The 26,701-nt window shown below is 40.2% G+C and overlaps 1 protein-coding gene across 1 annotated transcript in view; it reads left to right on the forward strand.

The window, feature by feature from the left end:
- Positions 1–26,701, forward strand: part of LOC109931136 (coiled-coil domain-containing protein 178) — a 332,555-nt gene that overhangs the window by 128,302 nt on the left and 177,552 nt on the right. Inside the window, exons 15-16 of the mRNA XM_048596128.1 lie at positions 9,495–9,640; positions 11,332–11,491. Coding sequence (XP_048452085.1) covers positions 9,495–9,640; positions 11,332–11,491 — 306 coding nt within the window. The remainder of the gene's footprint in view (positions 1–9,494; positions 9,641–11,331; positions 11,492–26,701) is intronic.

Consider the following 26,701-nt stretch of genomic DNA (forward strand, 5'->3'; position numbering starts at 1 on the left):
CCCCCTTCCCCTCCCCCTTTTCTGATGAAGGGTCTAGGCCCGAAACGTCAGCCTCTCTGCTCCTATGATGCTGCTTGGCCTGCTGTGTTCATCCAGCCCTGCACCTTGTTGTCTCGGATTCTCCAGCATCTGCAGTTCCTACTATCTTTGATGGACCTACATATGCATGCCACTTGCCACAGTGCTCAGTAGATGGCATCATTACATGAATGATGTTCAGTCCAAGATATAGCTTTGTCAAATCCTTTACAATTGTTTCAACCAAACACAAAAGTATCTTTTTTTAAAACGACTAATCAGTAATATCATTTGTGACTGCAGCCTTATGAGAAAAATGCAATTTCTAGTTGTGGAGTGAAGATGAAGTACTTGCACATAATTTAGAGTGAACAAAGCAAAATAGGCAGAGAATTAATTGCTGATTTTTGTAACTTCAGGGCAAAAATTAGATTACCATATGTAGCTAGAGCATCAGTGCACGCTTTCGGACTTTATCCCTCTATCACGTAATCAGAAGTGGAAACGTTCACTGATGATTGAACACATTGAACACTGTTCAACACCATTCGTAACTCATCCGATACTAAACCAGTCCTGTAACCATATACAGCAAGACCTGGACAATGTCGACGCTCAGACTGATTAGTGACAGGTAACATTCACACCACACAAGTGCCAGGGAATGACCATCTCTAACAGGAAAGAATTTGAGCATCTTCCATTGACGTTTAATGCCATTGCCATTGCTGAATCCCACACTATCAACATCCTGGGGTTTACCAATGACTCAGAAACTGAAGTGGATTTGCCATATAAATAAAGTGGCTGCAAGCACAGGTCAGAGGCTTCAAATTCTGTCTCGTGTAGCTAACTTCTACTTCCTTAAAGGCTGCCCTCCATTTCCAAGAAACAAGTCAGGAGTGTGGTGGAATATTCAGCACTTGCTTGGATAAGTACAGCTCCAACAACACGCAAGAGACTCACCACCCAAGACAAGCAGCTGATTTAATTGGCACCACATCCACCACTTGAAACAATGACTGCCTTCACACTGATGCATGTTGGCATCAATGTACAATTCACAAATTGCACTGCAGTAACTCACCATGGCTCCTTCGATAATACCTACCAAACATATACTTCCTAATATCTAGAAGGAAAAGGGCATAAGATGTATGGGAACACCACCAATTGCAAGTTCTCCTTCAAGTTACACAGCATGATGATTTTCAACTATTTGCTGTTCCTTTACTGTAACTGGGTCAGAATCCTGGAATTCCCTTTCCAATAGCACTGTGGGTGTCCCTATACCCTCTTAGTGTATTGGTTAGCTCAGTGGGCTGGATGGCTGGTTTGTGTTGCAGAGTAATGGCATTAGCATGGATTCAATTCCCACATTGGCTAAGGTTACCACAAAGAACTGTCATTTTCAATCTCTCCCTTGCCTGAGTCATGGTGACCCTAAGTTAAACCGCCAACTGCTGTCCCTCTCTCTCTCTCTCTTGCTAAGGACAGAACAGCTATATCATTCAATAGGACCACAGCTAATTTTATCTATTTTGGTCCCTACATCCTAAGGACTGCAGATATTTGAGAATGCAGATCACCACCACCTTCTCCTGGGCAATTAGGCATTGATAATAAATGCTGGCCTAACCAGTGGTGCCCACTTCCACTGAATGAATATAAAAAGGATAAGGGGGCAGAATTTGCTGTGTCATTTGTTCTGCAAGGTAAGCTGGATATTCAGTGGCAGAGTGGGGAAGAAAATTGATGTCTCTACGACAGCAAGACTATAGTGATTCAAGAAAATGACTCAACTCCTTCTCGAGGGCAATTGTGTATGAGCAACAAATACTGGCCAGGCCTGTGGCACTCACTTCCCATTAAAGAATAGAAAAAGCAGTGGCTCTTCAGAAGGCCCGACCCAGAAAGCCTCTTGTGGTGGCGGTGGTGGGAGTGGGGGATGGAGGGCGTTTCCATTCCTAGTTTACAGTGAGTAAGCAGCAGTGCCTTTGCAGCCTTTGTTTCAAAAATGAGGTAGCTTCAAACCAGGATGAGGATGATTCTCCTAATGTGAGATAATCTGGAGTAATACACTTGAGTTGGTGTTTATGTTTGCAATGGTATGCAGAGTCATCTGCAATCCTGCAACTCTGAAAGCTAGCCATTTCCTCCTAAGATCCAAGGTCATCTTGAGAAATGGTGCAGGAAGAGATGGAGGATGAAAGGAGGAGAACCCATCCACCATACTAAATTGTTAGAATGAAAGGGACCACATTATGAGGCTTCACTTCCTTGAAATCAACTTCCTCAACCCCAACCATTCCTGAACAGTTCAACCATTATCAGACTTAAAGAGTCATAGAGCTGTAGAACTTGGAAACAGACCCTTCGGTCCAACTTGCCCATGCTGACCAAATACCTAAAGTAATCTAGTCCCATTTGCCAGCATTTGGCCCATACCCCTCTCAACACTTCCTATTCTGGATCCAGTTAGACACCTTTTAAATGTTGTAATTACACCTGTCTCCACCACTTCCTCCAGCAGCTCATTCCATACACGCACCACCCTCTGTGTGAAGAAGTTGCCCTTTAAGTCCCTTTTAAATCTTTCCCCTCTCACCTTAAACCTATGCCTTCTAGCTTTGGACTCCGCTACCCTGGGGAAAAGACCTTGGCTTTTCACCCAATCTATGCCCCTCATGATTTTATAAACTTCTATAAAGTAATCCCCTAGCCTCTGATGCTCCGGGGAAAATAACCCAAGCCTATTCAGCCTCTTCCAATAGCAGAAACCCTCCAACCCTGGTAACATCCTTGTAAATCTTCTCTGAACACTTTCAAGTTTCACAACATCCTTCCGATAGCAGGGAGATCAGAATTGAACGCAGTATTCCAAAAGTGGCCTAACCAATGTCCTGTACAGCCTCAGCATGACCTCCCAACTCCTATACTCAATGCACAGACCAATTAAGGCAAGCATGCCAAATGTGTTCTTCACCATCCTGTCTACATCCTGTCTACATCATGACCTCCTAACTCCTGTACTCAATGCACTGACTCACTGTAACATTATTCAATAAAGACCAACAGCAAACATCTTAATTCAACAACAAAAACAGAAATTGCTAGAAAAGCTCAGCAGGTCGGGCAGTATCTGTGGAGAGAAATCAGGGTTAACGTTTCGGGTCAAGTGACCCTTCCTCAGAACTGACTCCTGATTACTTAATAAGTAGTAAATAATTGACATCTGGACTGATTTTACAACACGGCTAGAATCAGATAGTGTCCCACTCCATGAGATTGAAGCTTTAGAAACTGAAATCCCTGATTTAATATTAAAAGCTAGATCACAGCTCTGAAACCCCTCTGGGATATTTAATGTTTAACTTTGTGCAGCTCTTTTTTTCTTTCTAATATTTTGTTTCTACCAGTGGCAGCAGTGGAAAATGAAAAACTAAAATCGTTTAGTAGATACTACTGAGCACAAATTCAGAAGCAAATATAAGGGACATACATTTATGTAGTGCCTTTTACTGTCTCAGAATATCCCAAAACATTTAATTAATTGCCAGTAAATTATATTGGAAATGCAGTCACTGTTGTTGTACTAGTAAAAGCAACAGCCATTTTGTAGAAGGCAATGTTCCACAATCAACAGTGAGCTAACTATCCAGTGTATATTTTGAAGAATTGTTGAAGAGTAGCTGTTCGCTCAATACTGAAGATTCTGATCAAGGCTCCTTCAGAAATGTGGAGCAGTACTTCCATTCTGATAGTTCTTTCACAGTGCAGAACAGACAGGGGAAGGCAAACCACAATCTCTTCACCGCATTCAGATGCTGTATTATGGCATGTCAGGTCCAGACAGAGACAGCCAGTTGACAGCTCCCTTTCAAATAATGTGTAATGTCAGAATGTTGGGAGGGTGGGATGCCAGGTAAGCTCTGTTTCATCTAAATTAGGTGTCAGCTGTGTAAGGGGTAGGGCATTTGGGAATAGAATGGCAAATTTTTAGGGGTTAGGGTGCTAGGTAAGTAGAGTGCCAACTGGGTTGGGGAATTGTGGGGAAATGGAAGTTGTATCCGACAGTGGGCTAAGTGGGTTTGGATGTGGAGTGGGGGCACGAGAGGCAGGAAAGGTCAGGTGCAGTGTGGTGGGAAGGAAAGGGTCATGTGTGGAGTTGGGGGAAGGGGTTTCAGCGGCAGAGTGGGGGAACGTGATAGTTGATGCAGAGTGGAGGAAGACAGGGTCTGGCCCATTTGACAGCAGGGGAATGGGGGATGCATGGGGTGTTGGGTGTGGACTGGAGGAAGGGAGTTCAACTATTCAACTATGTATTGAATAATCTAAGGTTTCCTGACTAAATATTTACTTAATATCATCACAACTCTCTGCTTTCTCAGAGTTAAAAAGAGACTTTTAGAGGGTTCCAAGTGTAGAGGAATTTCCCAGTGAAAGATTAAATTTCCTGGGCAATTCCTCCAGTCTTCTGTGATTCTACAGGGTCTTCATGAGCAGCTCTTATCTACATTGGAAGAATGGCTGTCTGGCCATTAGAAAATCCAGTCCAACAGGTTCTTTTAAGTGCAGACATATGGGCTGGTCTGTTTAACATTTCATCTGAAAGCTAGAGTCTCTGACAATGTAGTACTGTCTCAGTGTCAAACTAGATTTTGCCTACAGTCCTGGAGAGCTGCTTGATGATTCACAAATTCAGTTCTACTAATAGAAGTGAGTGATAAGCAATTTTCTTAAGGAATTAGTACCCATTCACTAATTTCTCCCAAATTGCTCACAATTCGCTTCCTTTTCTGATGCAGTGTTGTGATACTGGTTTGTTTAATCTCATTATAATTGGGTAGAAGGAAGACTCAGTTGCAGAAAAGTGCCCAGCTTGTTTGATACATAATAGGACCAGAACAGACATTGGTTGGTATTCTAAACTGGTAGTACCCTGTGAAATGACAGGAAACTGTAACATGTCTGGAACACATTGAGATCCGCAACTAGTTTTTCCATTTAACTGAACTACAACATTAAGACCTTGTTTCTGTGCTCTCTGGCCAATTAGCGAGTTTTTACATGATGGTGTTGTGGATCTCAATGTGTTCCAGACATGTTACAGTTCCCTGTCATTTCACAGGGTACCACCAGTTTAAAATACCAACCAATGTCTGTTCTGGTGTGGGTGAGGAAAAAAATCACATGGAAGTTTTGGAGCTCAATAAGGGGAGGAATGTGGAGGATGGTAGCAATGCTCCACTTTTAATGCCACTAACTCTGAACACTACTACCCAGATATGTTGAGAAAGCTGATCCTTTGCCTCTAAACCCAGTGTTGGGGATCTCATCTCCTTGGAATTTAGACTTAGGTTTTTCTTGTCACATGCACTTAGGTACAAGGGTACAAGAGTACAACGAAAAGTGTACAATGTCATCATTCCCAGCACCGTTAGGTACAATATCTTGGGTATAAAGATAGAAAAATAAAGAAAAAAATTAAAACGTTAATCACTACAGTTATTCTTACTATAAAGTAGAAAAATAAAAAAAAAGTTACAAGTCAAACATTGCAGTCTTTTCCGAAGCCATGGGCCTGCAGTCGCTCCATGCCAGGCCTTCCCCACAAGGGCTCACTCTCCCCCTGCCTCCATGACTAAACTGTCTCTAGAAGGTAAATAAAAAGAACTAAAAAACAAAAAAGAGAAAGAAATGAAAAAAGTAGGCATTGCCTACTCTGCCACCACCTCCTTGGATGAGCATCTTTAAATTGGATCGCTGCCTCCATTGACTCTGCCCTGTCAAGTGGCATGAGGCTGAGGAGAATGCTGCTATGTTCTGATCTTTAGTTTGCAAGTCATCCGTTCTGCTTTAAAAGTATGCCTGGTTTCTATCTCATCCTTTTCAATACCACTGAGAAGTTTGGTTATTTTTCAGTTCTTTAGTTCCGATGAAGACGCCTATTCACAAGTTAACATTTTCTTTATTTACAGATGCTACTGATACATACATTTCAAACTTTTCTTGTTTTAAATCTCAATTTATCACACTTTCAGATTTTCCTTTTCATCCATACTGAGACAGCTTTGAGAATAACCAAGATCAGGCTGGTTAAATTCTTTCTGACTGCCTTGTCTCATTCTCCCTATAATTGGTCATGTTACACAAATTTTAGTGCAGACCATGAAAGCCTACACTATGGAATCTGATCTTTCTGCTCTAATCTCAGCATGTAGTGAAGATTTAGAAAACTATAGTCCAGGTTAGATTTTAACTTGTTCGAACTTTGACACTATTTTTCCTGAATTGTAAACTCTCCCAAGTCAGTGAATAAGGCAGGCCTAATACTGTGAGAAGTGCTCATTGATGGATTTTCTGGTATTACATACCAAGATTCTTATTGGCAATGCAATGATAGCCATTTAATCACATATATACATGCATAAGTGATAACTCAAAATATATCATGCAATCAACATAAATATAAATTTTCTGAAAGACTTATTCATTAATCTTGTTTTCAAAGTTTTGCAACAAATATTATCCACAAACTTACTGATCAACATTCTACATTCAGTTCTAAATCATTTATATAAATATACCACAAACGGCAAGAGCCCCAACACTGGTCTACTTCTACAGAAGTAGAATAATTCGTATTTTACACTTCTGCAGCCATTAGTTTCATGAAATCACCACCTCCACCATCTCTGAGATGGAAAGACCTTTTGACTCCAAAGACTGGCCTCTTAGATTTAGAAAGACCAAAATATTAAACATTTTTAACACTAATGTGGTTTACATTAATTATTTGCTCTGTCTCAACCATTTAATCTAATGAATGAAAAGTGTGTCACAAAAATCCATAGTCCCTAAGATCATGAAGTGAAATCACTGACTCTTAACTTCCTTTGCTCATTTACAACACGTGCGCAGTGAATGTAATTAAGCTTCAAATGCCGGTCCAAAATCATGTTGTTGGTGCTTACAAATCCAACATTGGAATCTCAATGATGCATAATTTAGCAGCAATGACTGAAAAGGAGGGAAATGCTGGCCAAAAGCATCCCTCCACTTGCAATACCTCCAAGGGTGCAGTGTTCTGGAGTTTACAGCACAGAAAAGACCCTTTGGCCCATCGAGTCTGCAACAGTCAAGCTATTAATTATTTTAATCCCATTTTCCAGCATTGACCCATTGCCTTATATGCCTTGGCAGCGCAAGTGTATATTTAAATACTTATTCTGTTATGAGGGTTTCTGCCTCTACCGTCCTGATAGGCAGCACTGAGTTCCAGATGCCTACACCCTCTGGGTGAAAAAAAAATTCTTTGCATCCTCTCTAAATGTCCTGCTCCTCACCTGAAATCTATAGACTCTGTCATTGATCTGTCCACATGGTAGATCATCCAGTCTACAGCGTCTATGCCCCTCATATTATATTATATCTCAATCTTGGCTCCCCTCAATCTCCTCTAAGGAAAACAATCCCAGTCTATTCAATCTCTGTCCTTAACTTAAACTTTCCAGCTCAGGCAACAAGTGGATAAATCTCCTCTGCACACTCCCTAGGCAATCACATCCCTCCTATAATGTGGATTCTAGAACTGCACACGGTATTGTAGCTGAGGCTGAACTAATGTTTTTTACAGCTCCCTGTTCTTCAACTCCTTTCCTCACCTTTATTCCATATGTATTCTTAACCATTTGATCTACCTGCTCTGCTACCTTAAGAGCTGGTGTTGCACTGGAGTGGATGAAGTCAGAAATCACAGAAGTCATGAAGGAGTAGTGCTCCGAAACCTACTCCTTCGTCAGGTGAAGTGGAAGGAAGAACACAGGCACAGAGGAGTAGTGCTCTGAAAGTTTGTGATTTCAAATAAACCTGTTACACTATAATGTGTTGTGTGACTTCTGACCTTAAGAATTAATGGACATGCACACCTCAGTGCTTGGTGCTTCCCAGAGTCTTGTGGTTCATCATGTATTCCCTTGCCTTGTTTGTTCTGCCTAAGTGCATCACCTCACACCTATTAGATTGAATTCCATTTGCCACTGATCAGCCCATCTAAGCAATCCATCTATATCCTCTTATAATCTAAAGCTTTCCTCCACACTTTTCCTTCCTACCAATTTTTCTCTCATCTGCAAACTTACTGATCAACATTCTACATTCTATTCTAAATCATTTATATAAATATACCACAAACAGCAATGGTCCCAACACCAATCTGTGCGGAATCCCTTTGGACACAGCCTTCCAGTCATAAAAATACCCTTCAACCATCACCCTCTGCTTTTTGCCAGTCAGCCAATTCTGTATCCAATTTGCCAAACTTAGTTGGATCCCATGGGCTCTTATCTCCATGTTCAGTCTCCCATTTGAGCAGGCAGCGAGGTGATGTGATAAATGCCGAGAAACTGGGGCAACAGGTGCTGCCTTCTAAGGAGAAGGACAAAGACCTTAGAGATGAAGGAGCTCTCCTTGTGCACCACAGAGTTCAACTGTGTGTTAGACTCTGCAGGCCAGACAGGATCTGATTAACACATGGTTCCAACAGATGAGAGATGGAAGCAGCAAACAATAAAAGACTGTACACAAATCATTGATCATCATATCAGTATTTGATTTTCATTGTGGGGTGAACTGCAGCTCTACTAAGTTTTAATCTTTACCCTCTCACCTTAAACCTATGCCCTGTAGTTTTGGACTACGCTATCCTGGGGAAAAGATCTTGGCTATTCACCCTACCTATGCTCCTCATTATTTTGTAAACTTCAATAATGTTATTGCTCAGCCTCTGATGCTCCAGGGAAAATAGTTCCAAGCCTATTCAGCTTCTCCCTGTAGCTCAAACCCTCCAAACCCACTCAACTTCCTTGTTAATCTTTTCTGAATCCTGTCAAGTTTCACAACATTCTTTCTATAGCAGGGAGGCCAGAAATGAATGCAGTATTCCAAAAGTGGCCTAACCAATGTCCTGTACAGCCTCAGCGTGACCTCCCAACTCCTATACTCAATGCACTGACCAATTAAGGCAAGCGTGCCAAATGCGTTCTTCACCATCCTATCTACCTGGTACTCTACTTTCAAGGAACTATGAACCTGCACTAGTTTCCTTTGTCATGGAAAGTATATTTGTAATTATGAATACAGAATTTTTATTCACACTAATGCACAATATTCATTTTCAAAAGTTAGTTTTGGCGAGAGGCTGGGCTCAAGGCTGAAGGTTCACTTGGGCATTTAGTACTTTTGTGCTGGCCCTGCCAAGCTCACTTTCACTTTTGTTTTCAGCAATGAAGAAGAGCCTAGTTCTTCCCTTAAAATATCAGAACAGTCCAGCACTTTATATATAAAGGTAGATTGTGCTACATCTCATTTCTAAGTATTGGATCATAAAAAAGTCTCCATCTGTCAGGCAAGGATGTTGTGTTGCTTATTATGCCAATATTTTAATGCTGATAATTTTTGTTTCTTTATTGCAGAAAGAATATTTGGACAACTTCAATCAGCTTAATGATACCCTCAAGCAGAATGAGGCTATACGGGAAACATTTCTTCAGAAGCAAAGCTTAAAAACTCGGTTATTGAATGAGATTGAAAAATACAAAAATAGCATTCTGGATTTGCGGTAAGAAATTATCAAGTTCTGATTGATTATTTCATTATTGTAATGTTATTTTTTTTCATTCTGTCAATGTCCAAAAAAAAGGAAACTTGTGCTAATTCTTAATCTCCCAAATAAATTGCAGGAATAGAAAATTATTCTTAGTTTTTCATCAATACATTCAATTTAAATTAAACTGCTGCATTTAATGATCAATATTCATTCAAAAATGTTTTATTCCATAGATAGTTTGTTTGCAGAACAAATTTCTGTAAAACAGCTAATATCTGTCTTCGATTCATTTTTTAAGTTGTGTGCGTTGTAGAAGCTTTGTGGAAAGTTTCTCAAACAGTGGGAGGCATGTTTGCTTGTATGCAGGATGTCAACACTTAAAAATTGATGTTGAGTCAGCATCACAACCATCGTCCCGTCCACATTTAAGTTTCTATTGTGTGGGATTAAAAGCATGTCGGGATTTCTCTGAATCTGTCAGGAAAGTTTTTAAGGCAGTTCTTTTTCTATCGGTTTCAACCTTGCTTTTTCAAGTATGATTGTATTGGAAAGGATATATATCAAGTGCAAAGCTGATCAAGCAGCAGATTGTTTTGTTCTGAATTATGTAAAACATTTCAAGTATCATTGCATCTGTATCCATCAGACGAGTAGTCCATCACATTTTAGATGTGATCCTTGTACAATCACTCATCAGAACCTCAGTCATGTTCTTATTGCCACTGCGTTGATATGGCTTTATGTATAAGCTTCTGGACAATGCTAAGTCCCAGAATATTGATACAGATCCCAGTGAATGACAAGAAAAGATGGTTGGGAGTTGTCTTGACGGAGATAGTCATTTCCTTGCACAAAGTAGAATGTAAGTTGGCTTCTGTTTGTTAGCTCAAGCCTGAATGTTTTCCAGGTACTGTTGTAAGCTGGCTTTAGCTGCTGCATTACCAGAGGAGTTATGATTTGCACTTAACAATTTAAGATCGTTAGTAAATAGCAAATTCACAACATTAAATTAGAAGAAAGGTTATTGCTGAAACAATGAAAGAAATTACCTTTAATTATTTTCAGAACGTCATCCTCGCCTGCAATAATTGGCATCCAACAGTTATGATAATTTTCTTTTGTGTCCGATCAGACAATAATTTTTCGATTGACCCCCAATGACTTCAGTTATGCTTGAGCTCCTTTGCGCACTTGCCAGTTAGATGCTGACTTGATATTGTCAGCAGCTCCTATTACCTCTTCCCTAGATTTCAGCTCTTACGTCCAAGTCTAAACACTGGTTATGTAAAGGTCAGAAGGTGGCTAGTATTGTCAGAATCAAGATCATCATTATTGATTAGGCTGTTGGTAAATAAGGGATACTCAATGGAACTGGAGGTTTCCATCACATTATCTGATGATTAGGAGGAGGCCAAACAGTATCAACAATTTGGCACTTTTGTTTGACATAAATCCTTTAGCCTTGTCTCATATACTCATCTTCTGGGCTTGTCTATGGTTAATTGAGCCTCTTTCTCTTATTAGTTACTTTATTGTCTGCTATCAATCTTGACTCAGTATGGTAGGACTAAAGTTCTTCACTCTGACCCACTGGTTGTGAAACTACTAAGGTCCAACATCTTGGCAAAATCACCACTTTCTGTGCTGTAACCCATTCTAGGAAATACGGTTTTAATTCTTATTTGTGTTTCTGTTCTTTTAAGACCAATGCTAGATGCATCAGAGTTCAAGCAAAACAATGCTGAAAACTTCATTTCTAAATTAAAGGAAGACCTTGATATAGCTGTTAAAAGGAAGACACATGTGGAAGAAGAGCATTGGAAATTGATTCATGATCGAAAAGATAAACGTCAAGAAGTTAGGGTAAGTACAGAACACTGATTAAATTCTTCAGTTGTTCCATTTGGACTGACTATTTTTTTTCAAATTAAAGACAAATTTTGGAATTTTTGAATTTTTGAATTTTTATTTATTAACTATAAAAGTATTTCTTTGCCTGGTAAAGTCCTGTAAGACACGAGTCTCTGCGGTATCTCACATGATGTAACAAGAATGAGTGACTCAATACCAAATATTATACTAAAGCATCAATTTGAGTAAATAATTATTAAACAATTGTAACTGATAAAATAAAAAGAAGAAAATATTATTTTATTAGAAAGAAAGATAAGAAAGAAAGGCAGCATCGAGAAAAGACGCAGATATGGAATGGAGTCAGCAGAACCAGGGAGAGAATAAATTGAGATCTAGCCCCAGGGCCCAGCACTTACCTTAAAGACAGTAGCAAGTTAGGAGATTGAATCTGACTAATGCAACCTCAGAAGGGCACTGGTTTGGAAAAGAAAAATCAAACAGTGATGAGCAGGGAAGTTGTAAGTTGATTTGTTGCTGAGTAACTACTGTCAGGTACTGTCTAGATTGCTGGTTTCGGAAAGAAAAATTAAAATTTTGAGTGCTTATAATTAATTAAGATATAGTAACAGAGGGAACTGAAAAGTAATAATTCCATTATTTATTTTACTCTTACCAGTAAGGTTTATTGCATTATTATGGTTTAAGTTAAGTAATTAAATATAATAAGTGAAGAGGCATTAATTTAATTCAACAATTAATTAAGTACATAATTAGATAATTAGTTAAGACAAAGTAAAGGTAGAAGGACAGGTGATGTGTTGCAATTACGGAATCCAGAAGGTCCTGGACACTGGTGCGATCCAGGGCAAATACGTTTGTAGTAAATGTCTATAGCTGTGGGAACTTTGGCTCAGAGATTGACTAGAGGCCAACCTGCAGACACTGTGACACAGAAGGGTAGGGGAAAGCTACCTGGGTGCTTTATTGCTGCATGAGACAGTAACAATATAGTGTTTTCTAATTCAGTTTGTGGTCAGGGTCAGGTGTGTGTGATTACAGGGGAGGCAGGCAAGAGAATGCACAGAGTAGGAAGACAGGACGCTCATGCATTGAAGATTCTTTCAGCTTGTTTGGATTAGAGTGGTGGTTGCCGAGTGGATAAGTTAACTGACCATGGAACTATGATAGAAGAAACCATTCCAATAGGCAAGAAAGTAAGAAGTGTATTGGAGACAGTATAACGATATACAGTCCAAAGATATGCAAGTTAATTGGATTGGCCATGCTAAATCACACATAGTGTTCAGGGATATGTAGATTAGGTATATTAGCCATGGGAAATGCAGGGTTACAGGGATAAAGTAGGGGGATGGATCTGGGTGGGATGCTCTTTGGAGGCTTGGTGTGGACCTGTTGGGTCGAATGGCTTGTTTCCACACTGGGGATTCTATATAAAATGAGGGCGCTTGTCACTGCACTCTGAAGAGCAAGAGTCCAAAGGGCTATGTCTCCTGTCCATTGCTAGGTAATCTGCTCATGGCTGGAAAGGAATTATAGTGGAAGGGGCAGGATCTAGTCATGATTCATCTAGATGCCAATAATATAGGCAGACAAGGAAACACATTCTGCATGTTTAATAAGAGGAGCTAGGAATCATGTAACAAAATAGGACATTGGAGGTAATAATCATTGGATTATTGCATGAGCAATAATGTGCAAATTAGTGTAGCCAAAGTCAAATCCAAATGAGTGTTTAGCACAAAGCCTGGTGTGAGACAAATAGGTTCTGGTTTATTGGGTACTTGCACCAGGATGGGGAAAAGGTGGGGCTGTACGATTGGAATAGTCTACACTTGAACCATACTGCGGATGTGGGGATGATTACATTAGCTTGGAAAATACCCTAATGTAACTCATTTATTCAAAATGGGGAGAAACAGAACGCAAAAAAACCATGGCCAGTTAGCTTAACATCTATAATAGGAAAGATTATTAAAGACATTAATTCTTCCTTGATCTACCACACGCTTGAGCTTCCTTGTACTCAGCTTTAAGTCAATTGATCAGATGGGCGTTGGGCTGAGGAGTGGCAAATGCAGTCTAATTTCGATAAATGCGAGGTGCTGCATCTTGGAACTGTAAATCAGGGCAGGACTTATACACTTAATGGTAAGGTTCCGGGGAGTGTTGCTGAAAAAAGAGATCTTGGAGTGCAGGTTCATAGTTCCTTGAAAGTGGAGTCACAGATAGACAAGATGGTAAAGATAGCATTTGGTATGCTTGCCTTCATTGGTCAGTATAGGAGTTGGGAGGTCATGTGACATTGGTTTTGGAATATTGCATTCAATTCTGGTCTCCCTGCTGTAGGAATGATGTTGTGAAACTTGGAAGGGTTCAAAAAAGATTTACAAGGATGTTGCCAGGTTTGGAGGGTTTGAGCTATAAGGAGAGGTTGAATAGGCTGGGGCTATTTTCCCTAGAGCCTTCGGAGGCTGATGAGTGACCTTATAGAAGTTTATAAAATCATGAAGGACATAGCTGGGGTGAATAAAAAGGGGTTTTCCCCAGGATAGTGGAGTCCAAAACTAGAGGGCAGAGGTTTAAGGTGAGAGGGCAAAGATTTAAAAGGGACCTAAGAGGCAACTCTTTCATGCAGAGGGTGCATGTATGGAATGAGTTGCAAGAGGAAGAGGTGGAGGCTGGTACAATTACAACATTTAAAAGGCATCTAGGTGGGTATATGATTAGGAAGGGATATGGGCCAAATGCTTGCAAATGGAACTAGATTAATTTAGGATAACTGGTTGGCATGGACAAGTTGGAACGAAGGATCAATTTCCATGCTGTACAGCTCTATGACTCTATGACTACTTCAGTTTGTTTTTATTCAAACACTCCTAGATGGGACTAACATGAGCTCTTCAGTCCATGATAATTTAATTCACTACCACTATCATTCCCTTCTCAGAAGCAAGGCTTTATGCAGACATACTATTCCTAGGACTTCACAGGACTATCCCACTCAAACTCAAAAATGAAATGAGAAATATGTCTCTCTCAGCTATGGGCATTTCCCTTCAGCTTAAAAAGTACAAATTCCAGAATTCTGTAACAATGGAGGCCCCACTATTTACCTTGCTGGGTCTCAAGCAATTCAAATTAAACAAAAAGCCCATTAGTGCAAAAAATGCATTCACCCTTCAGCCCGCTTCAAAACCTGTTTTTTTAAAAGAACTCAGATGGTTACAGAAATACTTACGAGTTAATTATTAATTTCAAATGCACAGAAAAACCTACCAGTTACTAACTTAAAAACCAGAAATCCAAAATTACATCAAATAACAATAAAACAATAAATCCCACAGTTTGTATCACAGAAGGATGTAAACCCGTTGACTGCATTTCAGACAAAGATGACTAATTCCTGGAATGTCCTGGTTGTTTTATGAAGAAAAGTTGAACAGGCTTACCTTGAATCCAGTGGAATTTGGAACAGAAAGAGGCAACTTGATTGAAGCATAATCATGAGGGGTCTTGACAGGGTGGTTATGGATAGGATATTTCCTCCTGTAGGAGAATATATAACTTTTCGTTGTCTATTCAATACAGAGATGAAGCCTTTATTTTCTCACAGCCAATCATGAATCTTTGGTACTCTCTTCCTCAAAAGGTGGTGGAAGCAGAGTCTTTGAATATTTCTAAGCAGACATAGTTAAATTCTGGATAATCAAGATGGTGAAATGTTATCAGGGTACCCGGGAATTTGGAGTAATCAGATCAGCCATGATCTGCCGACCTATTTAGTAGGATAATAGGTCGGCACGACATCATGGGCCGAAGGGCCTGTACTGTGCTGTACTGTTCTATGTTCTATGTTCTTACAGATCAGAAATTGGCTAACTGTAAGAAGACAGAGGGTGGTGGTTGATGGGAAATGTTCATCCTGGAGTTCAGTTACTAGTGGTGTACCTCAAGGATCTGTTTTGGGGCCACTGCTGTTTGTCATTTATATAAATGACCTGGGTGAGGGCGTAGAAGGATGGGTTAGTAAATTTGCGGATGACACCAAAGTCGGTGGAGTTGTGGATAGTGCGGAAAGATGTTGCAGGTTACAGAGGGACATAGATAAGCTGCAGAGCTGGGCTGAGAGGTGGCAAATGGAGTTTAATGCAGAAAAGTATGAGGTGATTCACTTTGGAAGGAGTAACAGGAATACAGAGTACTGGGCTAATGGTAAGATTCTTGGTAGTGTGCATGAGCAGAGAGATCTTGGTGTCCATGTGCATAGATCACTGAAAGTTGCCACCCAGGTTGATAGCGTTGTTAAGGAGGCGTACGGTGTGTTAGGTTTTATTGGTAGAGGGATTGAGTTTCGGAGCCATGAGGTCATGTTGCAGCTGTACAAAACTCTGGTCACTGCATTATAGGAAAGATGTGGAAGCATTGGAAAGGGTGCAGAGGAGATTTACCAGGATGTTGCCTGGTATGGAGGGCAGGTCTTATGAGGAAAGGCTGAGGGTCTTGAGGCTGTTTTCGTTAGAGAGAAGAAGGTTAAGAGGTGACTTAATAGAGACAAAGAAGACGATCAGAGGATTAGATAGGGTGGACAGTGGGAGCCTTTTTCCTTGGATGGTGATGGCAAGCACGAGGGGACATAGCTTTAAATTGAAGGGTGATAGATATAGGACAGATGTCAGAGGTAGGTTCTTTACTCAGAGAGTAGTAAGGGCGTGGAATGCCCTGTCTGCAAAAGTAGTAGACTCGCCAACTTTAAGGGCATTTAAATGGTCATTGGATAAACATATGGATGATAATGGAATAGTTTAGGTTGGATGGGCTTCAGATTGGTTTCACAGGTCGGGGTAACATCGAGGGCCGAAGGGCCTGTACTGCGCTGTAATGTTCTATGTTCTATGTTCTATGTTCTAGAATAGTAGAACAGACTTCAGGTCTAAATGGCCTACTCCTAATTTGAATATTTGTATATGCAAGAAAGAAAGATAAAGAAGACAGAAGGAAAGAATTTTCACATACACTATATCAAAAGAAAGTAAGGAGGATAACTTTGTTAGAGCACCAACAGCAACCCCAAAATGAACTATTTCCAACAATTCCCCGGTTTGTTTTTTGACAGCGTACACTACATGCATCAACAAGTCTATGAATAGACTTACAGTGGGATGGACTTTCCAGTCAGTCACTCTGTCAATGCCCCTTCTTCAATAGGCTTCAGTGGTTAGTTAACTAGACCAATCCAGCTGCAGCACTCTTTATGTCTCTTTAAATTCAACATATGTTTATTTCAGCCTTTTGAGATCTTAACCAGAATTGCCCAGCAGAAGAATCTGACATTCGTGAGTCTTTATAAAATCTTCTCACAGGAATAGCAAGGTTTACAAAGTCTACAGATCTTAGGCTATTTGTACAGTCTTTTTGATGATGATTTCAAGTCTCATTAAGTGGTACTGTTCATCTCCATCTCCTGACCCCTCGCTATAGTTGTCCATGACATGTCTAAGGTCACTTATTGTCACAACTTGTAGTTCAGGTGTAATCAAATGGAAAACAATTTTATTTTCTGCAACAGGGAATTTAAGGTAGCATAATAGTTAAGACATGACAAAAACAACTTGAACGTAGTCAGTTTTGGCCAACATGCCTAGAGGAATCCAACCAATTCCACTTACTAGTACTGATTAGATAATTAATTAATTACTTGACTTAAAGCACAATCACACTTACTTTCTAGACATTGATTTAAAACTAATGTTTTTTTAAGAAACCGTCACAGGTTTAATACAGATCTTTTAAAAGCAAAGCAGAAATAAAATGTAGAAGTAAAAAGTTACAAAATTAGTGATTGTGGATCAATCTCTAGTCTAGTTTTGCAAAGAATAAAAAGTCCAGATTGTGAATAATGAAGTATTGAACTGATAACATTATAGGATTAAACAATAACACAAAACAATGTTTGTCCTGATTTGTTTAAATTAGTTATATGATCTCGAAACAGTCAATTAGCAATTTTGTATAGAAAAATAAAGTTCTGTACAAATTATAAAATTAGTTGTATAGGATACATAATTTAATTGTACTATTGCTGTCCTTCACTGAGAGGCAAACAATGTGCTCTTATGCTTATTCCAGCTTTGACCATTAGGAGACATTTGAAAAGCTTGGGTAATATTTTTTAATGTAAATTTCTTCCTTTTTTTCAATCCAATCTGGCAATAGGGCAAAAATAAACCCATCCTGAAATCCTCCACCAATGTCAGTCTGTACAGGCTACTTCTAAAAGTGATTGTCTACACCCAACACTACTTCAATGCTTTGCACAATTAAGCATCAGCAATTCGATAAATAGCATACGTGGGATCAAAATGGGTTCTTATAATAAACGGGGTCTTGTGTAGTGTCACCGCCTTTGGACCAGAAGACTGATGAAGTCTCACCTATCATGGATGTATGCCATGGGTGAATAGACTGATTAAAACTAGGTGTTTTTATGCAGGATCAAAATTCATCCGGCATTCTGTATAACCGCATGTTTGGCAAAAATATGCTATCATCATGCAATGGCTTTTTTAAGAGCAATTCCCCCTGTTAATCCTGTCAAAATAATATGTGTGGTGAATGCATATAGTTAACTGAACACTAGATGGTCCCCTGACAGGTGAAAAGTCGGAGTGGAATTTACATGAGTACAAATGTGAATTAATTCAGCTTGACAATAGCAAGCCCTAATGGATTGGACAGAGGTCTCATTACCCACAAAAAATTGGAAGCATATTTAAATTATTCTTGGATCACTTTGCTTTCCTTCCATACTTCCATACTTTTAATGAGATCCCTTCTCATACTTCTGAACTCCATCAAGTACAGACCCAGAGTCCTCAACGCACCTCATACAACCAGCCCTTCATCCCTGGGATCATTCTTGTAAATCATCCGTAGACTTCCCTGGCATCTTAATCCTGATGGTCTTCTGCATCAAGCTTGGGAATTGAGTTTCAATTGGACACTGCCTACTTTGTAGGACCCATTGCAGTTGAGCTCTGACATCTACAAAGGGAGTTTCCTCAGCTTAATGTCATTATCCTTCTCCCTGGATGACTGCTCCCATTCCCCAGCTGTTCAGCGTATTTCACAACCTGATTGTCTGCTTCAATTGTGCATGCCAGGATGGTGAGCACACTCTGTCCAGACTGTACTGTAGATCCTCCTCCCAGCTTGCTCCAAATTATAGGACTGCACACTCAGCAGTCCTATTGTCTGTTTGGCCATGGCCCTGGTCGCAGCACGGACACTAACTTGGTGAACGTGCTACACCAACTGAGTGACCAAGGAATGGCATCCAAAAAGGAATAACTGCTGCACTCAGAACCCTGCCCATCCCAGACACGTCCCCATAAATCCATATTCCACTGTATTCATTAGAGTCTATCATCATACATGACTTATGATGCAGCAGTATTCGTCAGTTGTATGAACCCCTTGACCATGCACATTGGCATCAGACATTCGCCAAACTCTAATAATCATCATGGCACCTTTGTGATACACTTGAAGGCCATTCATGAAACATAGACTTGTACTGTGGGACACATTAGCAGACAGCATTGAAAGGCTTTGGTTTTTCAGCTAGAGCCAAAGGCTATCAGTACTGCATTGTACCACAGTATTGACATGCAGCACAGCACCCTTGGAAACTGCCCAAATGAAGGGGTACAGCATTCACTTCCTTTTAATGTTGCCACCTCTTGCGTCTCTGAGATGACAATGTTAATTTGACTATCACCAATGGCATGGTGCCATCTTCCTTTGACCAACATTTGACACCAACACATATTCATTCTGCACCAACCGCACGTGCGTGAAGAAGTGTTGACAAATGAAATGTCACTGGAGTTGCAAATACATGCTTCACAGATGTGCCTCTTCACTGTCCTAATATCCAGTACACATAGATCCCATGTTTTTGCCTATCCAAGTGAGACTGACTCCATCCACCTTAGGTATTGTCCAAATCAATGTTCAGTTTTATTGCATGTTCAGACAATGGCAAGTGATGGCAGGGTATACATCTCGCAGTAGACATTGTCAACTCCAGGCCCCACCTGGTTGGCTGGCCATTTCCACCTATCTCCCCCAGTGTGGAGACACACCATATTGAACTTCACCTCCACTATCATCCCTGATCCTATGACTCCCCCTACCCTTTTGACAGTGATTGCCCGCTCCCCTTCAGGCCCCCCTCTTAATGATCAACAGACCACTCCGAGGGCTGTATTCGCCTCAAATCTTCGATCATATTCAACAAGCAGTCCCTAGACATAACACATTAGATGCCTGATTACTTGGTTTGCACTTCCCAAACTGTTCAACCATGATTTGCCTAACTACTACTTCTGATGATGCCACAGGAATGACCATTGCCCATTCCTAGACTGCAGTTTGATAGATCCTTTGATCTGACCAACTGAGGCAGACGATTGACTGTGGCCGAATCCCTGGACTGAGTGAGAATTTTGCTTATGACTGAGGGTACTGGGACACCCTGACTGTCAAACACCTCCGCACGGATGGCTAGCCTTAAACCGTCACCCAGTTACAAACATCAACACTTGGTTGAATAAGCGTGCGATCAACCTGACACCTCAGTGTGCCATACATCAGGATAATACCACCACCTCAGATTCCTACTGACAAGCATGACAAGTAGCTTGTATGTCTGCACAAAACAGCAGAAGAATACTGTAGTAAAATACAGTACCAACAGCCTTTGGCTTTGCTTGGAACACCAAAGACTTTCAATGCTAGTCACCGGTGCCCCACAATGCAAGTCTGTGCTTCATGAATGTCCTTCAAGTGTATCACAGAGGTGCCATGATGTTTGACACCAGTGTTTGTGGTCAAGGGATTCTTACAGCTGATTCCTGTGGATGTTGCCCTGAGTTGCCATTTGGTCCCGAACAATATGGAGGTCCTTCAGAATAAGCAGCAAGCTGAAATCACCAGCTACCCGCTCTGATTTCCATGTTGAGATTCTCATTTGGTACATTTGTTTAGATAGGCTGAATATTAATAAGGGGAGCTATGACATTAATAAAGCATTTAACTAACAACAACTGTCTCAATTGGCAAGTTGCTGCTTTCTAACGAGAAACTCACCTTGCCACTTAGCAAAAAGCATAAAAGATGGCATGAGATGCACCCAGCGTTGAGGTAGGTCTCATTGGACCTCTTTTCTGAATCTGTCTCAAATCTCATCAGTCTGTCCCTAATAGGATTCTGCCACATTTTTTTCCTATCTGATCCTGAGATTCTTCTACTTGGGGCAGATTGTTCAGAAGCCATTGTGAAAATACTTAACTGTTTAGTTATTTGTGGTTATATTACATCTGTAATTTCGTATTTATTTCCCCCTCTCTCACAACTTATTTTGATGTATCCCTAGCTTAGCTGAGAAAAACAGATGGTTGAACCCTTATAACACATATACAGTTGAGTCATGATTGATTCAGAAGGTGACATACATGAAGTGTATGACAGTCCTTTATCCCTACGTCTTCCAAAATATTCAACCAAGGTAGTGAAATGCATAACTTAAGGAGAGTGGAGTGTGGCTTTTAATCACTGTTGAAATCTGAGGTCCTAGCCAATTCAACATTCTAATGTAACAGCAATCAAATTATTGTTTTCTGCTGTGATGGAAAATTTCACAACATTTCTGAATAAACAAAACTGTAGTAATTCTCTACGTTTCTTTACATTCATATTAATGTTTCAGTCTTTAGAGGGTTAATTACATTCTTCGATAAAGTAAGTGTTTTGCTCTGTTTCTGAGTATAGACTATCCATACATACAAATAAGTGGTAAACAGGGTTGACTGTAGATTAAACTGTGGTTGAGGAATAAATATCTTTATTTGCATCAGTAGAAAATCTCTGTTGCCTTATGGCATTTAGCTGTGGTGAGTGCCCTCCACAAACCTGATAATGCCAGTGTCAGTGAGCCATGTGAGTTGTCTCCACAGGCTGTAAATTGGATCCCCTCAGTGACCAGTTAATGTTTTATATTTTCAATGCATGTTTTGCTTTTCCACAGCAACTACAATACTTAGCAACATAAAAATTTAAATTTTTTTTTAGCGATCATGTCATGTCAATTTTTTATAGCTAAAAAGGGTTTATTTAAATCAGGAAGCCTGCTAGTCTCAAACTCTGAATCTGAAAGATTACTAACAGCCACAGCTACTTGCTTGATGAGAGACTCACATTGCTTATCTAATGTGGAAACTCCATGTGGTATATAGTTTCATTAAACGGTGATCAAGAATACATTAGTTCAAAAGATGAAGAGGCAGTGAAGCTCAATCCACCAGATATCTCTGTGCAACAACTTTAAGTGGGTTATTGAAGTGCAAAAGATTTGAGACTGAGCAATTCTATAGTTAAAGCATGCTAACACCAGAGTCCTGTACTTACAAAGTGTGTTACTCAGTTTTGATGTAAATGGATATATAACAAATTTAGTACCACAGGAATCCTGGTACTGCATAATATGGATGCAGTTGTGTAATGGATACGAGAAAAAATCTGCTAAATACAGGACGGATGTTCAAGATAGTAATAATTCTGTTTCTCAGTGCTAATGTTCAGTGAAAGGGATATGATATGGTTTTACCTTCAAACACTTGTGAAATTATAAAACAAAACTGAAATTGAGATAATCACTGCTACATTGTCAGATGTTCATTTTAGAAAAATCTAATCAATATATTAATCAGGTGATTTAAAAATCTGGAGATGCAAATACTTGTAGAATTTATTTTGGTCTAAATGGCATTCACTGATTATTGTTCACTCATATATTTGTTTACCACAAATTTAAATTTATTGTTAGATTTTTAAATAACAAAATACAGTCCAAATAGCTGAAGAGAAAATTTTAAATACCGTATGTGTCTTTCAATGAAAATCTTCCCACGTGTGTACCCATAATTCTGTCTGTAATATCAGTCAAGATTGTAGGGGATCTTGAAGTAGTTTAAACATTCATTTACAGAGTGCTCATTATTTGGAGTCCAAAGCAGCCTTAGAGGCTGAAAATGAAGTTCACTCATATTACTAGGTCAAGTCTCATTGGATGACATTATTGGTAGTGTTCAAGCATGCACATTGGGCATCCATGGGAAAGATGCAAAGTAAGCAGATCATGATATTTTTCAGCAATATTTTAATCATGAGGAGCTGAATGTGCATTCAGTGGCAGTAGGGACCCATACATCCCCCACCCCCATCTGCCCCTACTACTGCCCATTCACCACTCCCAATCAGCACTAGCCCTAATTAAAATGGCCATCATCTACTTACGGGTTAGCTATTGATTGATTTCTCCTGTCTGTTGGTATTACTTGGTACTGTCAGGAATTCTTCAGCATTGCTAAACACAAGGAATAGTAGCATATGCTGAAGAACTTGATCCTGACCTTAAGGCTCCTGCATACACATGCTCACAGACATGGGTGCAATTGTAGACATTCACTTTTGAATAATTGTACTGACAGGAAAATATGCACAGAAAGACAAACTTCTGAAAAAGAAAAATAAGAGATAGGAAGAAAATCACACAATGGTTCTCAGGGAGCAATCTATCTGATCAGAATAAGGAACAATTTGTGATATGGCTGAGCTTCAGTAAGGTTGCATCAGAGATATTTGCAGTATCCGACATGTTGCCTTTCACTATTGTACAAGGAAGGTCACGACACTCTCTATTCAAAGAGAGTTGAATACTACCTTGCCAGACAGCAACAGATTGACTGAGCACACAGCTTTGCAAGCATTGCAGGGTTCCCCTCAGATAAGATACCATTGATTGCATAAACAACACTTTACAAGATGTTCTGCAACCAAATGGAATTCGAAGCCTTAACTTTCAGCTGTTATGTGATCATACATAGTATTTAGGGGACATGGCATCACTGGCTGGGCCAGCATTTATTGCCCATCACTAGTTACCCTTGAGAAGGTTCTGGTGTTCTACCTTCTTCAACTTCTGCAGTTCATTTAGTGTAGGTGCACCTGCATTGCTGTTATGAAACGAATTTGAAAGGATAACAGTGGCAAGATTGGACAGTCAGCATGGATGTACGAAGGGAAATCATCCTTAACAGATCTACTGGAATTCTTTAAAGATGTAACTCATAGAATTGATAAGGGGGAGCCAGGGAATGTGTTTTATTTGGACTTCTAGGAGTCTTGACTAAGTTCCGCATAAGAGATTACTATGTAACATTAACACGCATGAGATTAGATGGAGTGTATTGAGTTGGATAGAAAACTGGTTGGCAGACAGGAAACAAAGAGTAGGAATAAACAGATTTTTTGGGAATGGCAGGCAGTGACAAATGAGGTACCATAGGGATGAGTGCTAGGACCGCAGCCGTTCACAATATATATATATAAATGATTTAGATGAAGGAACTGCATGTAATGTTGACAAATTTACAGATGGTACGAAGGTGAACTGTGAGGAGGATGCAGAAATGTTTCAGTGTGATTGCTGAGTGAGTAGGCAAATGCATGGCATATGTGATATAATGTGGAAAAATGCGAAGTTATATAATTTAGGAGCAAAAGTAGCAGGTGGATTATTATGTGAATGGTTATAAATTGAGAGAGGGGAATACGCATTGAGACCTGGTTGTCCTCGTATACCAGTTGCAGAAAGTAAGCATGCAGGTGCATCAGGCATTTAACAAGGTAGATGGCATGTTGACCATCATAGGATGCCTTGCTGCAAATGTACAGGGCCTTGGAGGGACCACACCTGGAATAATGTGTAGTTTTGGTCTCCTTATCTGAAGAGGAATGTTCTTGCTGTGGAGTTCTTATAGCAAAGGTTTATCAGATTGATTTCTGGAACTGACATTTTAAGAGAAGTTGAGACAACAAGGTGCAGGGCTGGATGAACACAGCAGGCCAAGCAGCATCATAGGAGCAGAGAGGCTGACGTTTCGGGCCTAGACCCTTCATCAGAAAAAAGAGAAGTTGAATTGATTAGGATTATATTTGCTGGAGTTCAGAAGAATGAGGGGGCATCTCACAGAAGCCTATAAAATTCTAACAGGTCCAGAAAAGATAGATGCAGGCAAAATTGTTGCAAATAACAATGGAGACCAGAACCAGGGGCCACAGTTTAAAGGTGAACTGTAACCCATTTATGACTGGGATGAGGAGAAATTTTTTAACCTAGAGAATGGTGAACCTGTGCAATTCACTACCACAGAAAATGAATGAGGCCAAAACATTGTGTTTTCAAGAAAGAGATGGATATACCTCTTGGGACCAAAGGGATCGAAGGATATAGAGGAAACAGGCCTATTAAGTTCAGTGATTGGCCTTTAACATAACGAATGGCAGAGCTGGCCCAAAGGGCCAAATGGCCTATCCAACTCCTATTTTCAACATTTCCCATGAGCCTTGGTAAATTTGGACAATGCATCATGTTGATGGGACACCCTGCTGTTACTCAGCATTTTGGAGGAAGTGGATGTTTGTGAATGTCATGCTAAACAAACGGGCTGTTGTGTTCCAGATGATGTTGGGCCTCTTGAGTGTTGTTGGAGCTGCACTCATCCAGGCAAGGGACAGTGTTTCCTCACACTCCTGACTTGTATCTTGTAGATTGTGCACAGGTTTTTGCAGTCAGAAGGTTAATTAGTCACTGCAGGATTCTTTGTCTCTGATGCTGTCTTGTAGTCCAGTATTTAAATTAACTCAGCCAATGTTCTGGGGAACAGGGTTAGAATCCCACCATGGCAAATGGTGGAATTTGAATTCAATATAATATCAGGAATTAAGAGTTAACGTTTCGGGTCTGGTGACCCTTCCTCAGAACTGATGGTGGCTGGGAAAATGTCAGTTTATATGCAGAAAATAGGGAGGGGTGTGGGATAGGATAGAGCCTAAAGAGAGACAAGAACAGTTGGACAGACAAAGTAGTTGATAACGATCGGGCTGGGAGGGTGAATAGTTGTAAATGAGGACTATTAGTGACGAACAACTGGTGATGTGTAATGGCAGGCTATGTGGTAACAGAGATAATGGCCCTCTTACTCTGCAAAGTTCTCCTTACGAACATCTGGGAGCTAGTGCCAACATTTACAGAGATGTCTCATAGACTAATCAAGCAAGAGCTTGACACTGTCTTTGTCATAGAATCATACCTTACACACAATGCCCCAGACACCGCCATCACCATCCCTGGATATGTCCTGTCGTAAAGTGAAAGATGGGTAAACATACCCTGACTAACCTTGACCAGCTTGCAGTAACACTTTTTAACTCAGATGTATTACATGGGGAAATAGACAAAGAGGACAAGAGTCAGGGGAAGTCTGATCACAACTTTATCACTTTATCAGGGAAAAATTATATTTATGAGCCTCTACTTTGTACTTTAGTTAAATTCTATCAAACTCCATCAATTTATTCACAGAACTCTTCAATAAACAGTCTTAAATTTCTAAGTAAACAGTCTAAAATCTACATTAGCTATTTACTTTGGACATCGGCTTCAGAGGATTTATTGCACCCTATCGACAGATCCCTACCATTGTATTTGAACAGTTTGTCTGAAAGGACTGGTAATTCCTGTTCAACAAGGCTGGGACGAGATGTTCTTCCATCTTTGAGGATTGACTGATGTTTCAGGATCTGCAGTCATCAATTTGGGTCTTCTGGTGTTCGGGTTGTCTCACGAAGGTGGTCTCTCTGAGAACCTATTTGAAGAAGGTGCAGAAGGCAGACAGAGCTGCTGGGGTTCCAAGTTGCCCCTTTTAACCCCATCTTCGTGGCTTTTTCGAAGAGATTTTTGCCTGTCTGCAGTGCACAGATGCAGGAAGGTCCAATGAGGTGACTACTTTCCATATTTAGAGGTTGCAGGACATGGTTTTAAACCTTCAACTGTCAAATGCTGTCCTTGTCACGCTATACCTCTGGCCTTCTGCTGAGCTGGGTGCTACCAAGTCTATGTAGCATTCTTCTAACAAAATAGGTTCACTGGAGATGTAAGCAATGGTTCATTCTGAAGCAATGTGACAGTTAGCATCTGGCCAGGCTGTTCCAGGCCTGAGTGATTTCAACAGGAAATTGATTGTTCTGGCTGCATAAATACAATCTGTTCCAGCTCTGCAGTTTACAAATTGAAGA

This window comes from Rhincodon typus, chromosome 4 (assembly GCF_021869965.1).
Source record: "Rhincodon typus isolate 14 chromosome 4, sRhiTyp1.1, whole genome shotgun sequence".
Taxonomy (NCBI): Eukaryota; Metazoa; Chordata; class Chondrichthyes; order Orectolobiformes; family Rhincodontidae; genus Rhincodon; species Rhincodon typus.